General features: G+C 38.5%; 1 protein-coding gene across 2 annotated transcripts in view; it reads right to left on the reverse strand.

The window, feature by feature from the left end:
• LOC135200425 (uncharacterized) overlaps nt 1-19,337 on the reverse strand; it is a 148,221-nt gene that overhangs the window by 60,143 nt on the left and 68,741 nt on the right. For both annotated transcript variants that reach the window (XM_064229060.1, XM_064229059.1), the window contains exon 2: nt 17,632-17,704. In XM_064229060.1, coding sequence (XP_064085130.1) covers nt 17,632-17,676 — 45 coding nt within the window. In that variant the 5' untranslated portion in view covers nt 17,677-17,704. The remainder of the gene's footprint in view (nt 1-17,631; nt 17,705-19,337) is intronic.

Genomic DNA, 19,337 nt, shown 5'->3' on the forward strand with positions numbered 1-19,337 from the left:
TACTTTAATGTAACCAGCAAAGAAGAAAGTCTAAGAAAGATGATGGGGCAAATTTTTTAATAATAATAATAATAATAATAATAATAATAATAATAATAATAATAATAATAATAATAATAATAATAATAATAATAATGTTCTAAGATGTCCACAATAATAAAAATCTTAAGAGTTCGTTTATAACTGATAAACACTATAAAAGCTTTCGAACCCTTTTCTGGGTTCATCTTTGGACTGAAGATGAACCAAGGGAAGGGTTCGAAAACTTTTATAAAGTAATTATAAATTATACACGAACTTTTAACATTTTTATTATTGTGGACCATTTAGAACATTGTATATACTCTTGTGATAGAGTTTCCCACCCTCTCCCCCGAAATAATAATAATAATAATAATTTTTACATATGTATTTTCTATTAGTTATTCAGCTAATAATAATTATAATAATAATAATAAAATTGAGTGTACAGCTGGGAGCCTTCCAGACCATACATAATCATTTTTGCCCGTATTTTCCATTAGCTATTCAGCTAATAATAATAATAATGTTAAATCACATAACAAATATTTAAAACGCTCTAGAAAGAGTGAACAAAAGACCAGGGATGATAAATAGGTCGTTAATTATTGCAAAAATGCAACGACTCATGTCCAATTTCCTACATTGCCTCTATTGTTTGGTTGGAGTCAACTTTCATCGACCCGGGGCACAAGGAATACCCAGCCCACATACCCACGCGACGACCCCTCGGTCAGTCCTCATAGTTGCTTTCGAAAACAGCTGTTCCTCAAATCATGTTCAGAAATCCTCAGTTTTTCTCTCGAGTCACTAGCAAGTGATTGCGAAGACTGTTGGTCTTTTTGTCTACTTCTCGAAGACGCGGAGCTTCATCAAGGAATGTTTTATGAAAACCTTGATCATTCCTCGGAAGCTTCGAGAACAGCTGTTCCTAAAATCATGGTCAAGACAAGTTTGTCTTTCGAGTTATTAAAAATTCCTTTATGATGACCTCTAGTTCTTCTTTACAGGCTTCATCGAACATGAAGTTAATGAAGGGGTCGGTTTTGAAGACCAGGCCATTCCTTTTAGGAATCTCGAGAACAGCTGTTGATAGGAATTCTGTGATACAAAAAAAAAAAAAAAAAAAAAAAAAAAAAAAAAAAAAATTGTGTTCCCAAAGACTCCACACGAAATGGACTGTGAAGTCCCCAGATGATAATCTTTTCGGTTTCTCCCTGGGTTTCGAAACCTACTATAAACGAAACCAGTGTTAACAAGAGTTTCCTCTAAAAAAAAAATAAAAGAATTATCGATACTAATGATGCCCGCTCATAAGAAGTGGATCTCGGTATTGTGTTAGACTTCTGTTATTATTTAATTGCTATGTTTATTTGCCGCGCTCTCGCATGAAGATTAAAGACCTCGGGAAAAGACCGAAGACCTTATTAATTTTCGAAATCAAATGAGATCATTATCTATTTTTCCCAGTAGCTTTAATCTTTTGGTTATATAGAACTCTGTCATGATTTTATATATATATATATATATATATATATATATATATATATATATATATATATATATATATATATATATATAATCATAAAACATATCATTAGTTATCAAAACCAATAGTGGGTTGATGAGCTACATAAGGAGTCCTGAACTTACTAAAAACTCTCTCTCTCTCTCTCTCTCTCTCTCTCTCTCTCTCTCTCTCTCTGACCAATGAGCGTGAATGATTGATCGCATTCATATCTCGATTGTGATGACGACAAGTCAAGTGATTTCGGATATACGGTGGCCTCTATATTCAGCGAACCTAAATCCAAACATCCCACGAGGACCAATTTGCAAGTCATAAGACATTTACGATGCCGTTCTGGGAGATGAACATTGCAAGGTTTGACTGACTTTTACTTATCCGTTGATTCATTGATTATTATTATTATTATTATTATTATTATTATTATTATTATTATTATTAGAAAGTTTTTATAAATTATACACGAACTTTTAGCATTTTTATTATTGTGGACCCCTTAGAATATTATTATTATTATTATTATTATTATTATTATTATTATTATTATTATTATTATTATTATTATTATTATTATTATTATTATTATTATTATTATTATTATTATTATTATTCATTTTTGTATGCAATCACTTATGCGTTCATAACTTAATAAGTAAACTTTTGTGTACCACTACATATACGTATATTTCTGTGCGTACTCCTGGGAACATACATAGTACATAATCATTATATACATGTACGTACATATGTAGTGTGTTGCATGTACGTATTCTTCAAATGCTAATTTCTAACCGCGTGTAAATGTCTTGGAAGGTGAAATTCTTCATTCCCACCCATCGTGATCATATCTTTCTCATCATTCACCCACTTTCGGTAAACGGATGAAGATGACATGGGGAGTGACGTGATATATGTCGTGTGGCTATGCCTTGCTGGATTTCCTCTACGATAAACTTCGAGAAGGAGCAAAGATTTAAATCCAGTGAGGCTGGAAAGACGTGGCACCAAGCCTAGAAATGTGCGCACATAAGTTAGATGCGAACTTCATGGTCATCGTCTTAGTATAAAAGCTAAGAGACGTATCTCATTCCTCGTCTCTAAGCAGCATTTGCCTCCAGGTAACTAATCCCTCGTTTTTATGCAGCATTCACATCCAGAAAGGAGAGAATAGTATCTACTACAAAGCCCCATCCCCACATTTAACCGAGATCGTGCGAACGTCGTATCCCTCTCCTGCGTTGCGTGACGTCACGTATCCCCACCCCCCTTCCCGGTTTAGCATCTTAATGCTGGGAAAAGAATCGCTTTTTTTCGCAAACGATCTCCCAGAGCCCCAAAATGAGTTCAGCTGGGAATTCACGGAGTCGTCATAGGCAGAGAAAAGAATTTGACAGATCGTCGAGAGAAGGACCTTCATGAAAGTTCAACAGAGGTGGCGTCGTTGAAGCCAATTAGACCGCGGGCCCAAACGATCGAATTACACTACTACTACGATCTCAGGGACCCAAATAGGCCACGGGGCTGTTCAAAGGCACCGAACGCCGGATGTAAAAGCACTAAATGGTTAATGATCGGTTTATGATTTCGGTCGTGGCAGTATATATCCTTCAGGTCAGGCCGTTTGAGGAACAAAGAGGACGAGAGAACAAGCACAGATGGGACGGGTAACGGTTTAATGGGTATATTTCGATAACATTTTCGCTTACTCGGGGAGTAAGCCTACAAGCTAGTTTGTTACTGTTGTTGTTGTTGTTCTTCTTCTTCTTGGGGCGTAAGAAAGCCCTATGTCAAAACCTAAAAAGGTCTGACAAAAGTTTCGCGTTGAAATAAAGATACAGGAATTTTAGGATAGGATATTTACGTTCTTTCTATTAGAGTGAAAATGTAAAAAATAAATAATCTGTGTTAAACAATTTCTCATAAAATATAGCGTATTTATTTCAATTTTCGTTGGTGAAACAATGCGCTATTTGACGTACACTTTAACAAGTGCCCCAAGTAAGCTGTAAGTCTGATTACTCTGGTAATCGAAGGTGGACGCACTTGAAAATTATATATAATAACAAATTTACGAAGCGAGAGTGGCATTAAAAGTGATATTACAGGGTCATCTCATCTACAGCCGGATATATTGCATCATAACAGTGAGATTTTGGATCATCTTTGATTCTTTTTAAAGAAATAGAGCAATCCCACAAAATAAAGCTCCTCGGAGCACCGCTTTTAGCACCATCCACTCGAAGATGAAGTAAAAACATAAACATATGCATACATATACATACATTCATACATACATACTCACAACACACATATATATATATTGTGTGTGTATTAATATATAAGTGTGTACTAGTAACATGGCTACCATTTTAATAATTCCCCTGTACACTGCAAGCATTTCTAATGAGCTGGGGTCGTCTCTAAATATATCTAAATACGCGTGCATTGCATAGATAAACATATGAATATGCATATCCTGTATATATAGATTATGCATAATGTACGACATGACTGCATGGTGCCACCGTAACCCATATTTCTAGATACAAAAAAAATGACAGCTCTCCTTTTTTTTTACAACGACAAGGAAATTCTTCGATGATGCTCCGTTAACACCAGTTCAGAAACTTATATTCCTCGGCTTCGATTTTATTTTCATTCGTTATTAAACCGCCAATTCATTCCATGATTTGACTAGTAATCTGTGCAATCTTTCCCTGCAATTCTTTTTTATTTTTGAATATTTTTATGGTTTTTGTAAAAGGTTCGTTTTTCTTAGATTTTCGCCGCATCCAAAATAGCGGGCGATCACTGCAGCGACATCGACACCGCCAGATTCAAGAAAACTGCAAGGTAATGATGAACAGGATGATAAATATCACAGCGATGATGAGACTAAAAAAAAAAATTATGGGAAAATCGCCATACTTTACAATGACAAAAGAGAACATTCGTCAAAAGCTCCGCTTTCACTCACAGTCGCGGAAATCCGTTCATCCGTTCTGAAGATATTCGGCTTAAACACAAACCCACACATATGAAAAAAGCGGGACGCATTATCTCAAAAACTAACCGTAGAATTACAGTTGAGTTAACCCAACCTAACCTAACTTAACTTAATCTAAACTAACCTAACCAAGGTCATCAAAAACATTTCAGTCTTTCGGTGGTCTCGGTATAATGCTGTATGAGCCACGGCCCATGAAACTTTAACCTCGGGCCCGTGGTGGCCTGGCCTATGTCATTGCCAGACGCACAATTATGGCTAACTTTAACCTTACATATAATAAAAACTACTGAGGCTAGAGGGCTGCAATTTGGTATGTTTGATGATTGGAGGGTTGAAGATCAACTTCCCAATTTCCAGCCCTATAGCTTTGGTAGTTTTTAAGAGATGAGGGCGGACGGAAAAGTGCGGACAGAATGAAATGCGGACGAACAGACAAAGCCGGCACAATAGTTTTCTTTTGCAGAAAACTAAAACCTCGCAAAAATCTTATCTAACTACACCATCATCATCATGACAGCTTGCGTCTGTCATTTCAGGCAGGCGATGGTCATGAGCGGAGATGAAAATTCAATGGGAAAATTACAACAAAAACACATGAAAGCGTTACTCTGACCTACATGATCAGTAAGGCATGATGAGCCCGGCTCATTTGAAATGGCGTCCGCGGCTCTTATGTTTGGGAACCCCATTTTCATCTCGCCTTTCTTTTTCCTTTTTTTTTCTCTCTCTCTCTTTTCTTTTTTCTTTCTCTCTTCCACTCGGACTTCGAGTATACGTAGGCACGTAGACGTGCTAGTACACTGTGAGAGAGAGAGAGAGAGAGAGAGCAGGTTAATATGAGTGAAATGTACTCACGGAGTCTTTCATGGTTTATAATGAGAGAGAGAGAGAGAGAGAGAAGAGAGAGAGAGAGAGAGAGAGAGAACAGGTTAATATGAATGAAATTTACTCACAGTCTTTCATCGTTTATAATAAAAGAGAGAGAGAGAGAGAGAGAGAGAGAGAGAGAGAGAGAGAGAGAGAGATTCGCTATGTTTTTACCCAAGAGAGAGAGAGAGACAGAGACTTAGGCCGATGTTTATGAGATTTACTCACTATGTTTTAACACGAGAGAGAGAGAGAGAGAGAGAGAGAGAAACCTGGCAATTGTGAATGAAATTTATTCAAGGTCTCTTATTTCAAACCGAACCACCAGGGTTTCCTTTCAGTGTTTGTTGAGCGCTGCGTAATTCCTTTTCCTTCCCCGAACCGTGTGCCAGATGTTGACACACCTGCTATTCTGCCTCTGCTAACGAGCAGATTCTCGGAAAGAAAGCAGCAGAAAGCAGAAGAAAGCAGCAGAAAGCAGCAGAAAACGTCAGGTGAAAATCCAGTGACAGTACGGATGAATATTACTTCTTCAGAGTCTCTTCAGGTTTCGCTAAATGGTTGTTTATATTCTGTCGAATTACAGATACACCCAGATACAGGGTTGAATATCCGTTCTATGCACCACTTTTGACCTTGTTGGACTTAACGAACTGAATGATACCAGGCGCTGGCATGAAAGTCGTAACATATTAAGTTAAGATCTTACATCTTATCATATGATGCTTTATATATATACATATATATATATATATATATATATATATATATATATATATATATATTTATATATGTAAGTATAATATATATATATATATATATATATATATATATATATGCGCATATTATATGTATATATTATATATTATATATATATTAAGATATAATATATATATATACAGTATATAATATTAACATATAATAATACACATATATACATATGTATATATATAATTACCATATTATATATATATAGATATATATATATATTCATATATATTTTTTTGTGTATATGTGTGAATACGGGTCATACATTTAATGCTACTCTATAATTTTGCAGCTTAATGCAAATCAATATGAATTTTCCAGCGGGCTGTTATGAGGTAATTCAGTGTGAATCTGCGGAAAATGCGCCCCTTAGCCCTCCACCCGTTCTCTCTCTCTCTCTCTCTCTCTCTCTCTCTCTCTCTCTCTCTCTCTCTCTCTCTCTGTATAATCTTTTACAACAGTTTAACAGTTTTATTAATCTGGTCTCTGCATCTGATCCCACGTTTAATTCTTGTATGTTTTGTTCGACTGACAATTCTTTTTTTTATATTTCAATGTTTCAAAAACTTAAACTTTATGAATTTATTACAATTATCTTCACTGATTTCTTTCCTTATTTTTTTTAAATCTATGGGGCATGAGTAAAGTCATTTCACATAACCTAAATATATCTTAGGCCTATCTGTTCCCCAAGGCAGATGGAAAGCAAAGCTAGGCCTAAATTTTCTATAGGCCGTGCCCTTTCACCGCAAAAGGGAAAACGTAGGATACGAAGGATGCATCCAGCTTCGTTCCTTCGGACAAACGTCAGAAGGGAACGGAAGACCCTAATGAAGGAAGGATGTGGGATATTATAATTATTATAATTTTTTTTCTCTTCTTTATATATAAGATCCTCGTGACCCACTTTTTTCAAAGCCTCCATTACCCATCGAAGGTCGAATCGGTGGTTTTTGGGTGAGAGAATTGCTGAGTTGCCTCACTGAATGAGACTGTCATTTGGTCGAGGCAGATGAGGATCAAGTTCTGTTTCAAGACCTCATAAAAGAGGAAGAAGAAGACGAATAAGAAGAAGAACAGAAACTATATATCAATTCATTGTTTTCTTTTTTAATAAGTGGGATCTCTTCTTTATGTATTTCTTTATACCTCCTCTTACTTCTTCCTAATAAACACCATATTCTTTGCAAGTTTGAATTTCAAGTCAATGGCCCCTCTGGTGAGAGTGTTTCATATGAATAGGTTTCATCTCCTGAATAATAATAATAATAATAATAATAATAATAATAATAATAATAATAATAATAATAATAATAATAATAATAATACCCTAATCCAGACTGTAAGGATTGTATCTGGGGACATCAGGATGGAGTTTGGAATAGAAAAATGCGCCTTAGTCAACATACAAAAAGGCCAAAGTAACGAGAACTGAAGGGATAAAGCTACCAGATGGGAGCAACATCAAACACATAGATGAGACAGGATACAAATACCTGGGAATACTGGAAGGAGGGGATATAAAAACCAAGAGATGAAGGACACGATCAGGAAAGAATATATGCAGAGACTCAAGGCGATACTAAACTCAAGTCAAAACTCAACGCCGGAAATATGATAAAAGCCATAAACACATGGGCAGTGCCAGTAATCAGATACAGCGCAGGAATAGTGGAATGGACGAAGGCAGAACTCCGCAGCATAGATCAGAAAACCAGGAAACATATGACAATACACAAAGCACTACACCCAAGAGCAAATACGGACAGGCTATACATAACACGAAAGGAAGGAGGGAGAGGACTACTAAGTATAGAGGACTGCGTCAACACCGAGAACAGAGCACTGGGGGGGGGGGGGGGGGGGGCAATATCTGAAAACCAGTGAAGACGAGTGGCTAAAGAGTGCATGGGAAGAAGGACTAATAAAAGTAGACGAAGACCCAGAAATATTCAGAGACAGGAGAATGACAGACAGAACAGAGGACTGGCACAACAAACCAATGCACGGACAATATATGAGACAGACTAAAGAACTAGGCCAAGCGATGACACATGGCAATGGCTACAGAGGGGAGAGCTAAAGAAGGAAACTGAAGGGAATGATAACAGCGGCACAAGATCAGGCCCTAAGAACCAGATATGTCCAAAAAGAATAAAGAACTGATAGCATGGAAATAACATCTCCTCCCATATGTAGGAAGTGCAATACGAAAAATGAAACCATAAACCACATAGCAAGCGAATGCCCGGCACTTGCACAGAACCAGTACAAAAAGAGGCATGATTCAGTAGCAATAGCCCTCCACTGGAGCCTGTGCAAGAAACATCAGCTACCTTGCAGTAATAAGTGGTACGAGCACCAACCTGAGGGAGTGATAGAAAACGATCACGCAAAGATCCTCTGGGACTATGGTATCAGGACGGATAGGGTGATACGTGCAAACAGACCAGACGTGACGTTGATTTGACAAAGTCAAGAAGAAAGTACCACTCATTGATGTCGCAATACCATGGGACACCAGAGTTGAAGAAAGAGAGGGAAAAAATGGATAAGTATCAAGATCTGAAAATAGAAATAAGAAGGATATGGGATATGCCAGTGGAAATCGTACCCATAATCATAGGAGCACTAGGCACGATCCCAAGATCCCTGAAAAGGAATCTAGAAAAACTAGAGGCTGAAGTAGCTCCGGGCCTCATGCAGAAGTGTGTGATCCTAGAAACGGCACACATAGTTAGAAAAGTGATGGACTCCTAAGGAGGCAGGATGCAACCCGGAACCCCACACTATAAATACCACCCAGTCGAATTGGAGGACTGTGATAGAGCAAAAAAAAAAAAAAAAAAAAAAAAAAAAAAAAAAAAAAAAAAAAAAAAAAAAAAAAAAATAATAATAATAATAATAATAATAATAATAATAATAATAATAATAATAATATAATAATAATAATAATAATAATGACAATTAGAAGCCACAGTAGTGTTAAAAATATATTTTTGTACAATCCTAGTAATCTTTAGCATTGTACAAAAATATATTTCTAACACTACTGTGGCTTCTAATTGTCAATATTATACCCTCGTTACGGAGGTTCTAAGTTCAGTAATAATAATAATAATATAATAATAATAAAAAATAATAAAAATAATAATAATAATGTGTTTAATTTATTCTTAGATTATTTTGATTTGGTATAATCATTTTATTTCAGTTAATGATGACTTTTCACTAGAGATACTAGAACAACAATATCTAGTACTATACTTCTAGGCCCCTGTGACTCAGCAGGTGAACACAACCACTCATCACACTAGACCATGAATTAACTTTGGATTGTGTTAGGAAATATTCTAAAATTCCCTTTCGTGGACTTTTTCAACTGAGGAGAAACTTCTGAAAACTTCGTGGGTAAGTGTACGTTCGCTTCTACGCTGAAATCATTCTCACAAAGCAGAGAAAATAACCCGGAAACCCAAGATCTGAATGCGATGCGATGAGCTTCTACTTTGGATCTATTCTCAAGAAAATAATATTCTATTCTTACTGAAAACCGACTGTCAGACATCATAGCTTAGACGCTACACTTTTAAAACTGGTGCGTTTCTGCTCTGAATTCGCCTTCTCAGAGAACAGGTAAAATGTCTCGGAAATTCAGTTGAAATGTACGAATCGCGGCAAATGGTCGGATAATCATTGGTCACGGCTTATCGTAATGCACTGCATGATCGAACGCCCCTTATAAAAAAAGATGAAATGTAAAAGAATCATACTTCGCAGTAACGAATTACAGCATCGAAGCGTCTAACTACAGTGATGTACAGCGGATGACTCTACGCTCGTTACTCGCATTAGAGAAATTCTCAAGTCGATCCGAAGTGTCTCGTCCCAACTTTAGCTCCTCCGAATCAAACTTTCCGTCTAAAGCGAAAGCAACCAGTTTCTCACTCCCTCCCTACTCTCTCTCTCTCTCTCTCTCTCTCTAGCGTATCTGTTAAAACATCACCGGAAATTTAGGTCAGATCTCGGCAGCTTCCTCTCTCTCTCTCCCTCTCCCCCCCTCTCTCTCTCTCTCTCTCTCTCTCTCTCTCTTTTTCTCCATTACAACCGGCCCTTTAGGCCTTAACAGTCGCCTCCCCCCCTCCCCCCCAAACGGGCGCTCAGACGCTTTTATAAGTCATGACATTCCCAGATCTGTCACTCACCAATGATGCCGAAACTACTAGAACTACTACCTAAGCATTTAGGAAAAGCAACGAAACTAAACGAATAGACGGGTAGGGAGAGCAGGGCACGCGGATTGTCGGGGGTGTGTGGTGTGTGGGGGGGGGGGGGGGGGGGGGGGGGGGGGGGGGGGGGACCGTGGGGGGGGGGGGGGGGGGAGGGGGGGGGGGGTGGGGGGGGGGGGGGGGGGGGGGGGGGGGGGGGGGGGCCGTGGGGGGCGGTCGGGCAGGCCGGAGAGTTAATTGTAAACTAAGCGACGACGATGATACCGTATAGGGATCGCTCATAAATCCATTTCCGTCTATTAAATGGGTGTAAGACAAAAATGAGGAGCCTCCACGGCCTATTACACCGACTGGGAATTGTACGTCACGACTTCAGGAACATTTCTATCAGGGTAGAGAGAGAGAGAGAGAGAGAGAAGAGAGAGAGAGAGAGAGAGAGAGAGAGAGAGAGAGAGAGTTTACACACTAAGATTTACCTACTTTTCCCCCCACAGCATCCAAAACTTCCCAAAGTGTTTGTACGTACTCTTCATTACGTTCGCCCTTTTCCTTTTTTTTTCTTTTCTTTTTTCTTATTCGTTTCAATCTGAACTGAGTTTGTCATCACCAGAATCGTTGTCTATTTCACATGAGATCATTCTTCCGATACTCGTCATTGCGCTCGCCTTTTGTTTGCCTAGGTCGTTCTTTCAGCGTCGAATTTGTCAAATGGGAAAGCTAATTCACAGCCCTCATCTCTCCCCACCCTCTCACCCAACCCGCCAACCTCCTACTTCTTTGGACAAAAAATTACGCTCCCGTCCTGCAAGAGTCAATGAATGGATCACTTTCAAATATCTGGTTAAAATACCTTATATATAGTAAATTTGAGTCAGCAAAATCCCTTCTATCAATATTTTCACGATAGTTAATCATTCTTCATTAAGGGGGTAAACATTTAATTCTTGCCGGAAGTCCTTCGATTACCGTATAATATAATGATTCACAAAAACTTGTCAGTTTCTCGCACCAGCCTCATCAGTTTACAATGACGTAATTAATAACTCGTCCAGTTGCTTCTAAAGACATAAACGACAACTTCGAGAAACCTCCAGTAGTGAAGCGAGAGAAGCACGCTCGAATGAATTTGCAAGAGCCTGGAGGCGAAATCGTAACCATTAAACGATAATAAACAAACATTGGAAAGATGAATTCGCTCGCACCTCCAACCGCAAGCATGCCAAAGATGCCAGATGGGCTGGCATGGGAGGCTGGTCGGGCGTCGCAGCAGATGCTTCGGGTGTTCCTTGTGGGCTCCTCTCCGGGCTGGACGAAGATGCCAAATGATGATCGTTTCCTTTCCGCTTTCCTTTCGTTTTGCGGTTAATCTTATTAGATATGATTGTTTGTTTGTTTGTATGGTGTTTTTACGTTGCATAGAACCAGTGGTTATTCAGCAACGAGACCAACGGCTTTACGTGACTTCCGAACCACGTCAAGAGTGAACTTCTGTCACCAGAAATACACCTCTCTCATACCTTAATGGAAAGCCCAAGAATCGAACTCGCGGCCAACGAGGTGGTACGCCAACCCCAAACCAACCAAGCCACTGAGGAGCCTTTTTTGTTTTTTAGCTATGAGTTCGGGGAAAAGGTGGTCGGTGATATATGTTTGATGAATTGCTTTATAAAAAAAATTCCATACGCTATGTCTTGTAGGCTTAACAGCATTGGTGAAAATTGGTCGAGAATTAGATACGAAAAGCCCCCGGATGTCTTTGGATAAAAAAAAAGACAGCGACTAGAAAACTTCCGTAGCATCATCTTTGATGAGGCTGGATTGTAATTCTAGACTAACCCGAATTTTAACATAGAGACATTATTATTCAGTAGATCGACATCTCAACTATTTATAATTGGCCGCTGTTTTTCGAGGCGACTCGTACGTGCATCACTAATCTCTCCAAGCAAACATTCAGAATCACTTTCTAATGAATCCCTTGATGACCTAGACAAATCGACCCTAACCAGCTAATCGTCTTGCCAAAGTAAAGAAAGAAAGTACAGATTTAAACAACGACTTCCTGTTTACCCAGACCCTCTGGCTCTACACGCCGATATCCGGCAATGAGTTAGTTCAGTGGAGGGAAGGGAAATTATTTCACAACTGACTGAACAAAAGCAACGGCTGTGAAAACTTCATTCTTTCTTTCCTTCCTAAAATCTTCAGCTGAACGCCCTCATGGACAGAGTCAACAGACTACAAAAGCAGGAGGGCTCCAAGGGAAATCAGTCTTCAGAGAGAGACACGTTATAGGAAAAGGTGATAAATAAATAGATAAATAAATATGAGATATAGGAAATAAAACAGTCAGCAGGAAGACAATTAAGATCCATCTCTAGAACGTTCTTAAAAAGGGTCGTGGGAAAATGTCTCTGAAATAGATAGGCGAAGGAAGTTTCAACAAGGATTAACTAAGGGAAATAGCTTTTTATACATGACCAACAACAACTCTGGCTGACGTCATCCAGAGTATGTGAGTGAAGAAGGAACGACAAATTCCAAATTTGTCTGGAAACCAGACGTGAATTTCTCACGTCAAAGAAATTGACCCATAAACAAAAACACGTGAAAAGGAATACCGCCAATTTCTTTTCATTCAAAGTTTGAAGTGAATTAGGACTTTTTTTTGTATTTTTTGTATTTTCATGAGTTAATTTACTGGTAAATTCTGGAAACTCTCTCTCTCTCTCTCTCTCTCTCTCTCTCTCTCTCTCTTTTGAGCGCATCTTTCATAAAATTACTGAGGTGATTTCAACACCGTTTATGTAATAATCTCTCTCAATTTATCTTTTATGATGTAATTATGGTCATATTAAGACTACCCTTAAAACCTCTCTCTCTCTCTCTCTCTCTCTCTCTCTCTCTCTCTGAGAGGTAATCCTTCACTCTCGGAAAAAACTTCCCTCACGAAACGATAGAACTAATCGACAGCTAACCTGCGAGTAATTTGCAAACAATCCCTTCCACTCTCTCTCTCTCTCTCTCTCTCTCTCTCTCTCTCTCTCTCTCTCTCTCTCTCTCTCTCTCTCTCTTAATATGGAAATGGAGAGGCTAAATTATGCAAACTTTTCTTTTCAAATCTGTTCAAACCTTTTACATGAATGTGATTAAACAAACTAAAACATATCAAGTAAACATAATAACAATGATAATATGAAAAAACAGAAATAAACAAACAAAATGAGAAAGACCACAAGGCAGGGAGGAAGGTCAGGTAGACAGAAGGGCTGGTGGTTGGGCATGAGGTGCCCGAGGGAGTCGGCCTTAGCCCCAAAACGCTGGAACGTTGGCACAGATCCACTCTCAATGAGATGTTTCCGACGAAAGGCTCGCCGATCGACCCATTCCCAGGTCGGGCACAAGAGAGCCTGCCTGCGCCCATAGCAGGGGGAAACGAATCTAAAGCCCATTCTGTTTTAATAAGTTCTTGAATGATGGGATTCCTTTAGCATGCATGTATTAATGTACCTGTGTTGTATTGTGTTCACGTATGTATGCTTGTTTGCAAATGAATTCTTGACCTCTCAGAGTATGTCTGCTGGTATGTATGACTTTTACACGTGAATTTATCTGTGCACTTACGAGGAGAGCAGTAAAAGACGGGAAATCAATTTGACTTCATTGACTACAAATCTCAGGATGGACAAAAGCATCAATTGATTGTTTCACTACTAAAAAGCATTCTCAAAGAGAGAGAGAGAGAGAGAGAGAGAGAGAGAGAGAGAGAGACGAACGTAGGAGTGTAATCATGATGGGCGTGAGAGGTGGAGACAGGGTGGGAGAATAAAAAAAAGAAAAAAAAGGTACGAAAACAACAATTACAAAGCATCAACCACAGTGACAAGCGCCGTCCCAGCTGCTTCCTAGGCTATTCGAGGGTGACATAACACCAGCATCCGCACACTCTAATTGGGGTGCTGTGTTGTCGAGACAACCGGTGATTCTCTCCTGCACGCTGATGTCAGCTGCATCGGAAGTGGCTGACGTCTTCTCGTTCGAGAGACGAACTATTACGCGTTCGTTTGTTTTGGTTTCCTTTTAGCCTACATTGTGCTTTGTTCTTGTAATCTTCTTTCAACTTCTTTTTTTCTCTCTTTTACTCAGTAAGAGCTACCGACCTTTCCCTTGAGCTATAAAATTCTTTGCATATTGATAATGGTAGATACTATTTTTAATTACTATATTTTAATTTTCACAGACAGTATACACACACACCACACACACACACACACACACACACACACACACACACACATATATATATATATATATATATATATATATATATATATATATATATATATATATATATATATAGTAGATATATATATATATATATATATATATATATATATATAATATATATCGAATGAGGTCACATCAATCAAACTGATTCGTCCTGGAGCGTCAATTCCCACAGGGACGATTCTCACTCACATGGTTTTCTCAAGGCCAAGAATGTATCTGTGATACTTAACTCGGCCAAAATTCATGGGAAAAGATACACGTTCCCGTTTCCAATGTGTGTCAACTTCAGCAGTTAGCTCCAAGCGTTAAGTAATGAATTTTGTGCGTTTCTTCCTTCCGACAACAGGTATCGCGGGGGAAAGCTGTTGGTGTTATTTTTTGTTCATTCTAGGTTTTATTCCTTATTATTATTATTATTATTATTATTATTATTATTATTATTATTATTATTAGATGAAACCTATTCACAAGGAACAAAGAAATTTGGTTTCAACCTCCCACCGCTAAAGACCCCGCACTACTGATCATGACACAGAGCAAGTGATTTTACGTTGCCCTGGGGGAGACGCAAACCCGTGATATCTGAGCGGCATGCCATGACGCTAGCCACCAAAACCAATAGAATACGAAATTAATTACTGTTTGTTTTAGACTACGGTTGTAAGAAAGTTAAAATACGAATATATTCTTAATATCCTTTAACGCCAATTAATTGAAAAATCACACATTCATAAACTTAGCTCTTTTACGGGCTTTATTAAATATGCTGTTTTATCCGAAAGCTCCTGGATGAAGAACGTCCTGTAGGTCAACGGAACATCAGAACTAGCACATCCAGTCCCACGCCAACTCTTTAGTCTTCCACTGCCTCTCCAGCCCCGCTTAAGTGCCGATTCCTCACCAGCCACAGTCATACGCTTTCTTGAAGCTGCAACAGTCCTCATGGAGTGTCTGAGCCAAAGTTAGTTCTAAAACTTGTCAATATGCGTTCTTATTAACGCCTTCTGCTTTTCAGCGGCTATCCATCTCTAACGCCCAAGAGCCCATTCCTATTATGTACCTGAAATATCCCCTTGAAGTCTTCGGGAAAGACTTAACCAGTGTCATACCCCCGAAAACGAGTTTATATTAACGCTTTATTGGCTAACTTTTGTAGCTCCCAACTCTTCATTCCAAGGAGGATATAACCTCCTTGCTTCTCCTATCCTAATACCCACTTCCTCCCCAACCACCTCCCACCGCACCCCTAACCCCTCCCCCACCCCCCTCCCCAACGCTAACACGAGCTTCCCCACCCTCGTAAAGCTCCAGGAGTCCCGATAAAGCCGTCTCATCCTGCTTCAACATCCCTCGGGGTCCTAAAGTGAGATCGAGCTGGCCTGGAACTCTCTCTTCGTCTAGACTGGAGATGACACGGTCCCTTCTCTCTCTCTCTCTCTCTCTCTCTCTCTCTATCTCTCTCTCTCTCTCTCTCTCTCTCGTCCATATTAGCATCCTGCGCTATAAACAGGTATGTGACTCGCTTCTCTAAGACGGGTCTACCATTCTAAGAACGGAAAACTCCCCGAAATGGATGTATATATGCTGATTGTATTCGATTTGTCATTCATTCTGTGTTTATTCCGTATTTTCACGAGCTGCTTAGTATATTTTTAGTGTTCATTTATCACCGTACTTTTTTATTGTTCATCTTTTTTTTTATTGTATTTCCCTTTTGCAAGTACCTTACCCCTGTATTCACTGAAGAAATATCTGTCTGAATCTTGTATCAATTAGTTTACCTTTACTTCAGTGATATAGATGCTTAGTTTTCTCCGAATGTTGATATGCTCTTGCACAGCACATGTTTTTTCTTTTTTTCAAACTTGGTTTCTATAATCAATATTCTTTATATTATTCAACTTATCAATTCTTGCGTGATTCTCGCCAGAGTTTCAAATGTAAAATCCCCTAATTTACTGAACAGTGATACTTTTACTTTACTTCTAGTCTGTCAGAACAAACGTGCCTTCATATGGATATACGTATTTTCATACCCTTTATTGGAGAAACTGTTTTTCTGTCATTCATCTCGTCAAAATGTAATTTTGTGATCATCAGATCATCAGAAAATTAATAACTTATTTTAATAAAATCCTGGACTAAAGTTAGTTCTTGCGTTGTAAAGGCATCACGATAAAGGTCATTACTAAAATGAAAAGATCACATCGTGTCTGTGTGGATTTCTATAACCACATATATTGTCAAAGCACTTTTGGGAGATTTTTTTTTTTTCGCTGTTTAGTTTAAAGGATTAATTTGCTAAGATTAAAAGTGATACAGAGCTATTTCTTATATATATTTCTTAAGAAATAAATCTCGAAATAAATCTCATTGTTACGAAAGACGGAAACCAGGGATCAAAACGTAGCACATTTCCTTGTTCTACAATTAACAGTCTCGCTACATCCTACTGGAAAAAAAAAAAAAAAGGCGTTAAATCAAGGTCACCGAAAATAGATCTATTCTTCGATGGTTTCGGTATAATGTTATAAGCCGTGGCCCATGAAACTTTAACCACGGCCCGTTGGTGGCCTGTCCTATATCGTTGCCAGACGCACGATTATGAGCAACTTTAACCTGAGATGAAATCAAAACTACTGAGGTTAGAGGGCTGCAATTTGGTGTTTGATGATTGGAGGGTGGATGATCAAGACACCAATTTGCAGCATCTAGCCTCAGCAGCAGTTTTTAAGCTCTGAGGGCGGAGAGAAAAAGTGCGGACGGACAGACAAAACCATCTCAGTAGTTGTCTTTTACAGAAAACTAAAATGAATGGAAAAGAGATGCCAGAGAATTCCCGAGGAAGAAAAAAGGATATGAAAGTTGCAAAGAGGAAATCTTTCCAATAAGAAAAAATGAGAAGTCTTTCTACTTACCATTACGAGCAGGAGGGTCCAGCAAAATGCTCGAAGTATTATCATTTCTGAAGTACAATCTCCCGGCCTCAGTCTGAAAAGGGAAGGAAGGTGCCATTATAGTCTTGTTATTATTTGAGAGTCGTTTTCAAGTGCTCTCTCTCTCTCTCTCTCTCTCGAAAAAAAAAAAAAAAAAAAAAAAAAAATTTCCCTGTGGCTTTTGCTGATATATATATATATATATATATATATATATATATATATATATATATATATATATTATATATATATTGAAATGTGCATGTGCTTGTATGTATTTACAATAGCACCAATGGCCTCTTAACTTGGTGGTTTTACAACCTTTGTCAGTCTAAAGTCTTGAATCCACAATGAAGATAATAGTAATACACACATAAGTAAATATCTAAATACAAACGTTCATGCATGTATAACTACATACATACATATATATTGTCATGATACATAGCTAATAATGTATACACCATCTAACAAACAATAAACCGCAGAAGTTCACCGAGACCAACCGACCTGCCAATTTGCTAGTATAAACCAGCGTCACAAAATCGATGGTCACTGCCGAAAAAAAAACCTAAACCGCATCAAATCAATGGATAAAGTGAGGCACATAAGAAACCGTAAAATCGTCTGAAATGGCCCAATCAATCATGCGAAATGTAATCCACCCAAATGAGCGGATACGGATGACTTCAGTCCCGAGCTGCTTTGTCGCTTCATCGACCAAGCAAATCACCTGGCGGTGCTCAGGTAAGATTGGGGCGATACGTTCTCTCAGGGAGGTTTAGGCAGTCAGGTAGGTCGTGGACTGTACATCCCGTCGATAGAGATCAGACGAGAGATTGGCTTCCGTTGCTCCGAAGGCCCTTTTCAATGCGAAAATCACTGTTTTCCAGGAAATGAATTTTATCAGTCAATAACTGATTTATTCACAATTCATCCCTCTTCCCCTTTACCTGCCGAGAGCAACCAGGTTCGCTGAACAGCAACAGCACCAATACGCTGTAAATGTGCCCCGCTTTCGAACTGCTCAGTTCCAGGGTTCCTTTATTCCTTTATTCAGAAGATGAAACCTATTCATATGGAACAATCCCAGCAGGAGCCACTGACTTGACATTCAAGCTACCAAAGAGTATGGTGCTCGTTGGCAAGAAGTAACGGAAGGTAATAGGAAATACATCCATTGTACGCATATTTTTAAAGCTATATAACAATTTGTCGCTAAATAGCTTATAATATTCACTCGTGGCAATTCATTACAGCATTACAGACACTGGAACAAATGGAAAAACATCGGAAGCGATGCAGTTTTTTTTTATATTTTCTTGCGCACCATCTTCTTCCTCTTCATTTCTCTTAATACCGATGATCACCATTGGGGAATTGGACAATCTTGCCAGCAGTCTCTCACGACCATCATCGGAGACCATTATGACGTCACGGAGGATTCCGAAATGAAAATAACGAGCGAAGCAATCAGGTCAGGGAAAAAAAGCACGTGAATAACTCGCCGACGTGACACGCAACCATGACGATTAAAAAATATTTTCATAATAATAATAATAATAATAATAATAATAATAATAATAATAATAATAATAATCAATAAAATGATGAAGAGGTCTACTACAAGGGTGTGAGTGTAAGTTTATGTTTAGAAAATATGAACAATAAGAAAGCTTTCGAGAAAC

This window comes from Macrobrachium nipponense, chromosome 26 (assembly GCF_015104395.2).
Source record: "Macrobrachium nipponense isolate FS-2020 chromosome 26, ASM1510439v2, whole genome shotgun sequence".
NCBI lineage: Eukaryota > Metazoa > Arthropoda > Malacostraca > Decapoda > Palaemonidae > Macrobrachium > Macrobrachium nipponense.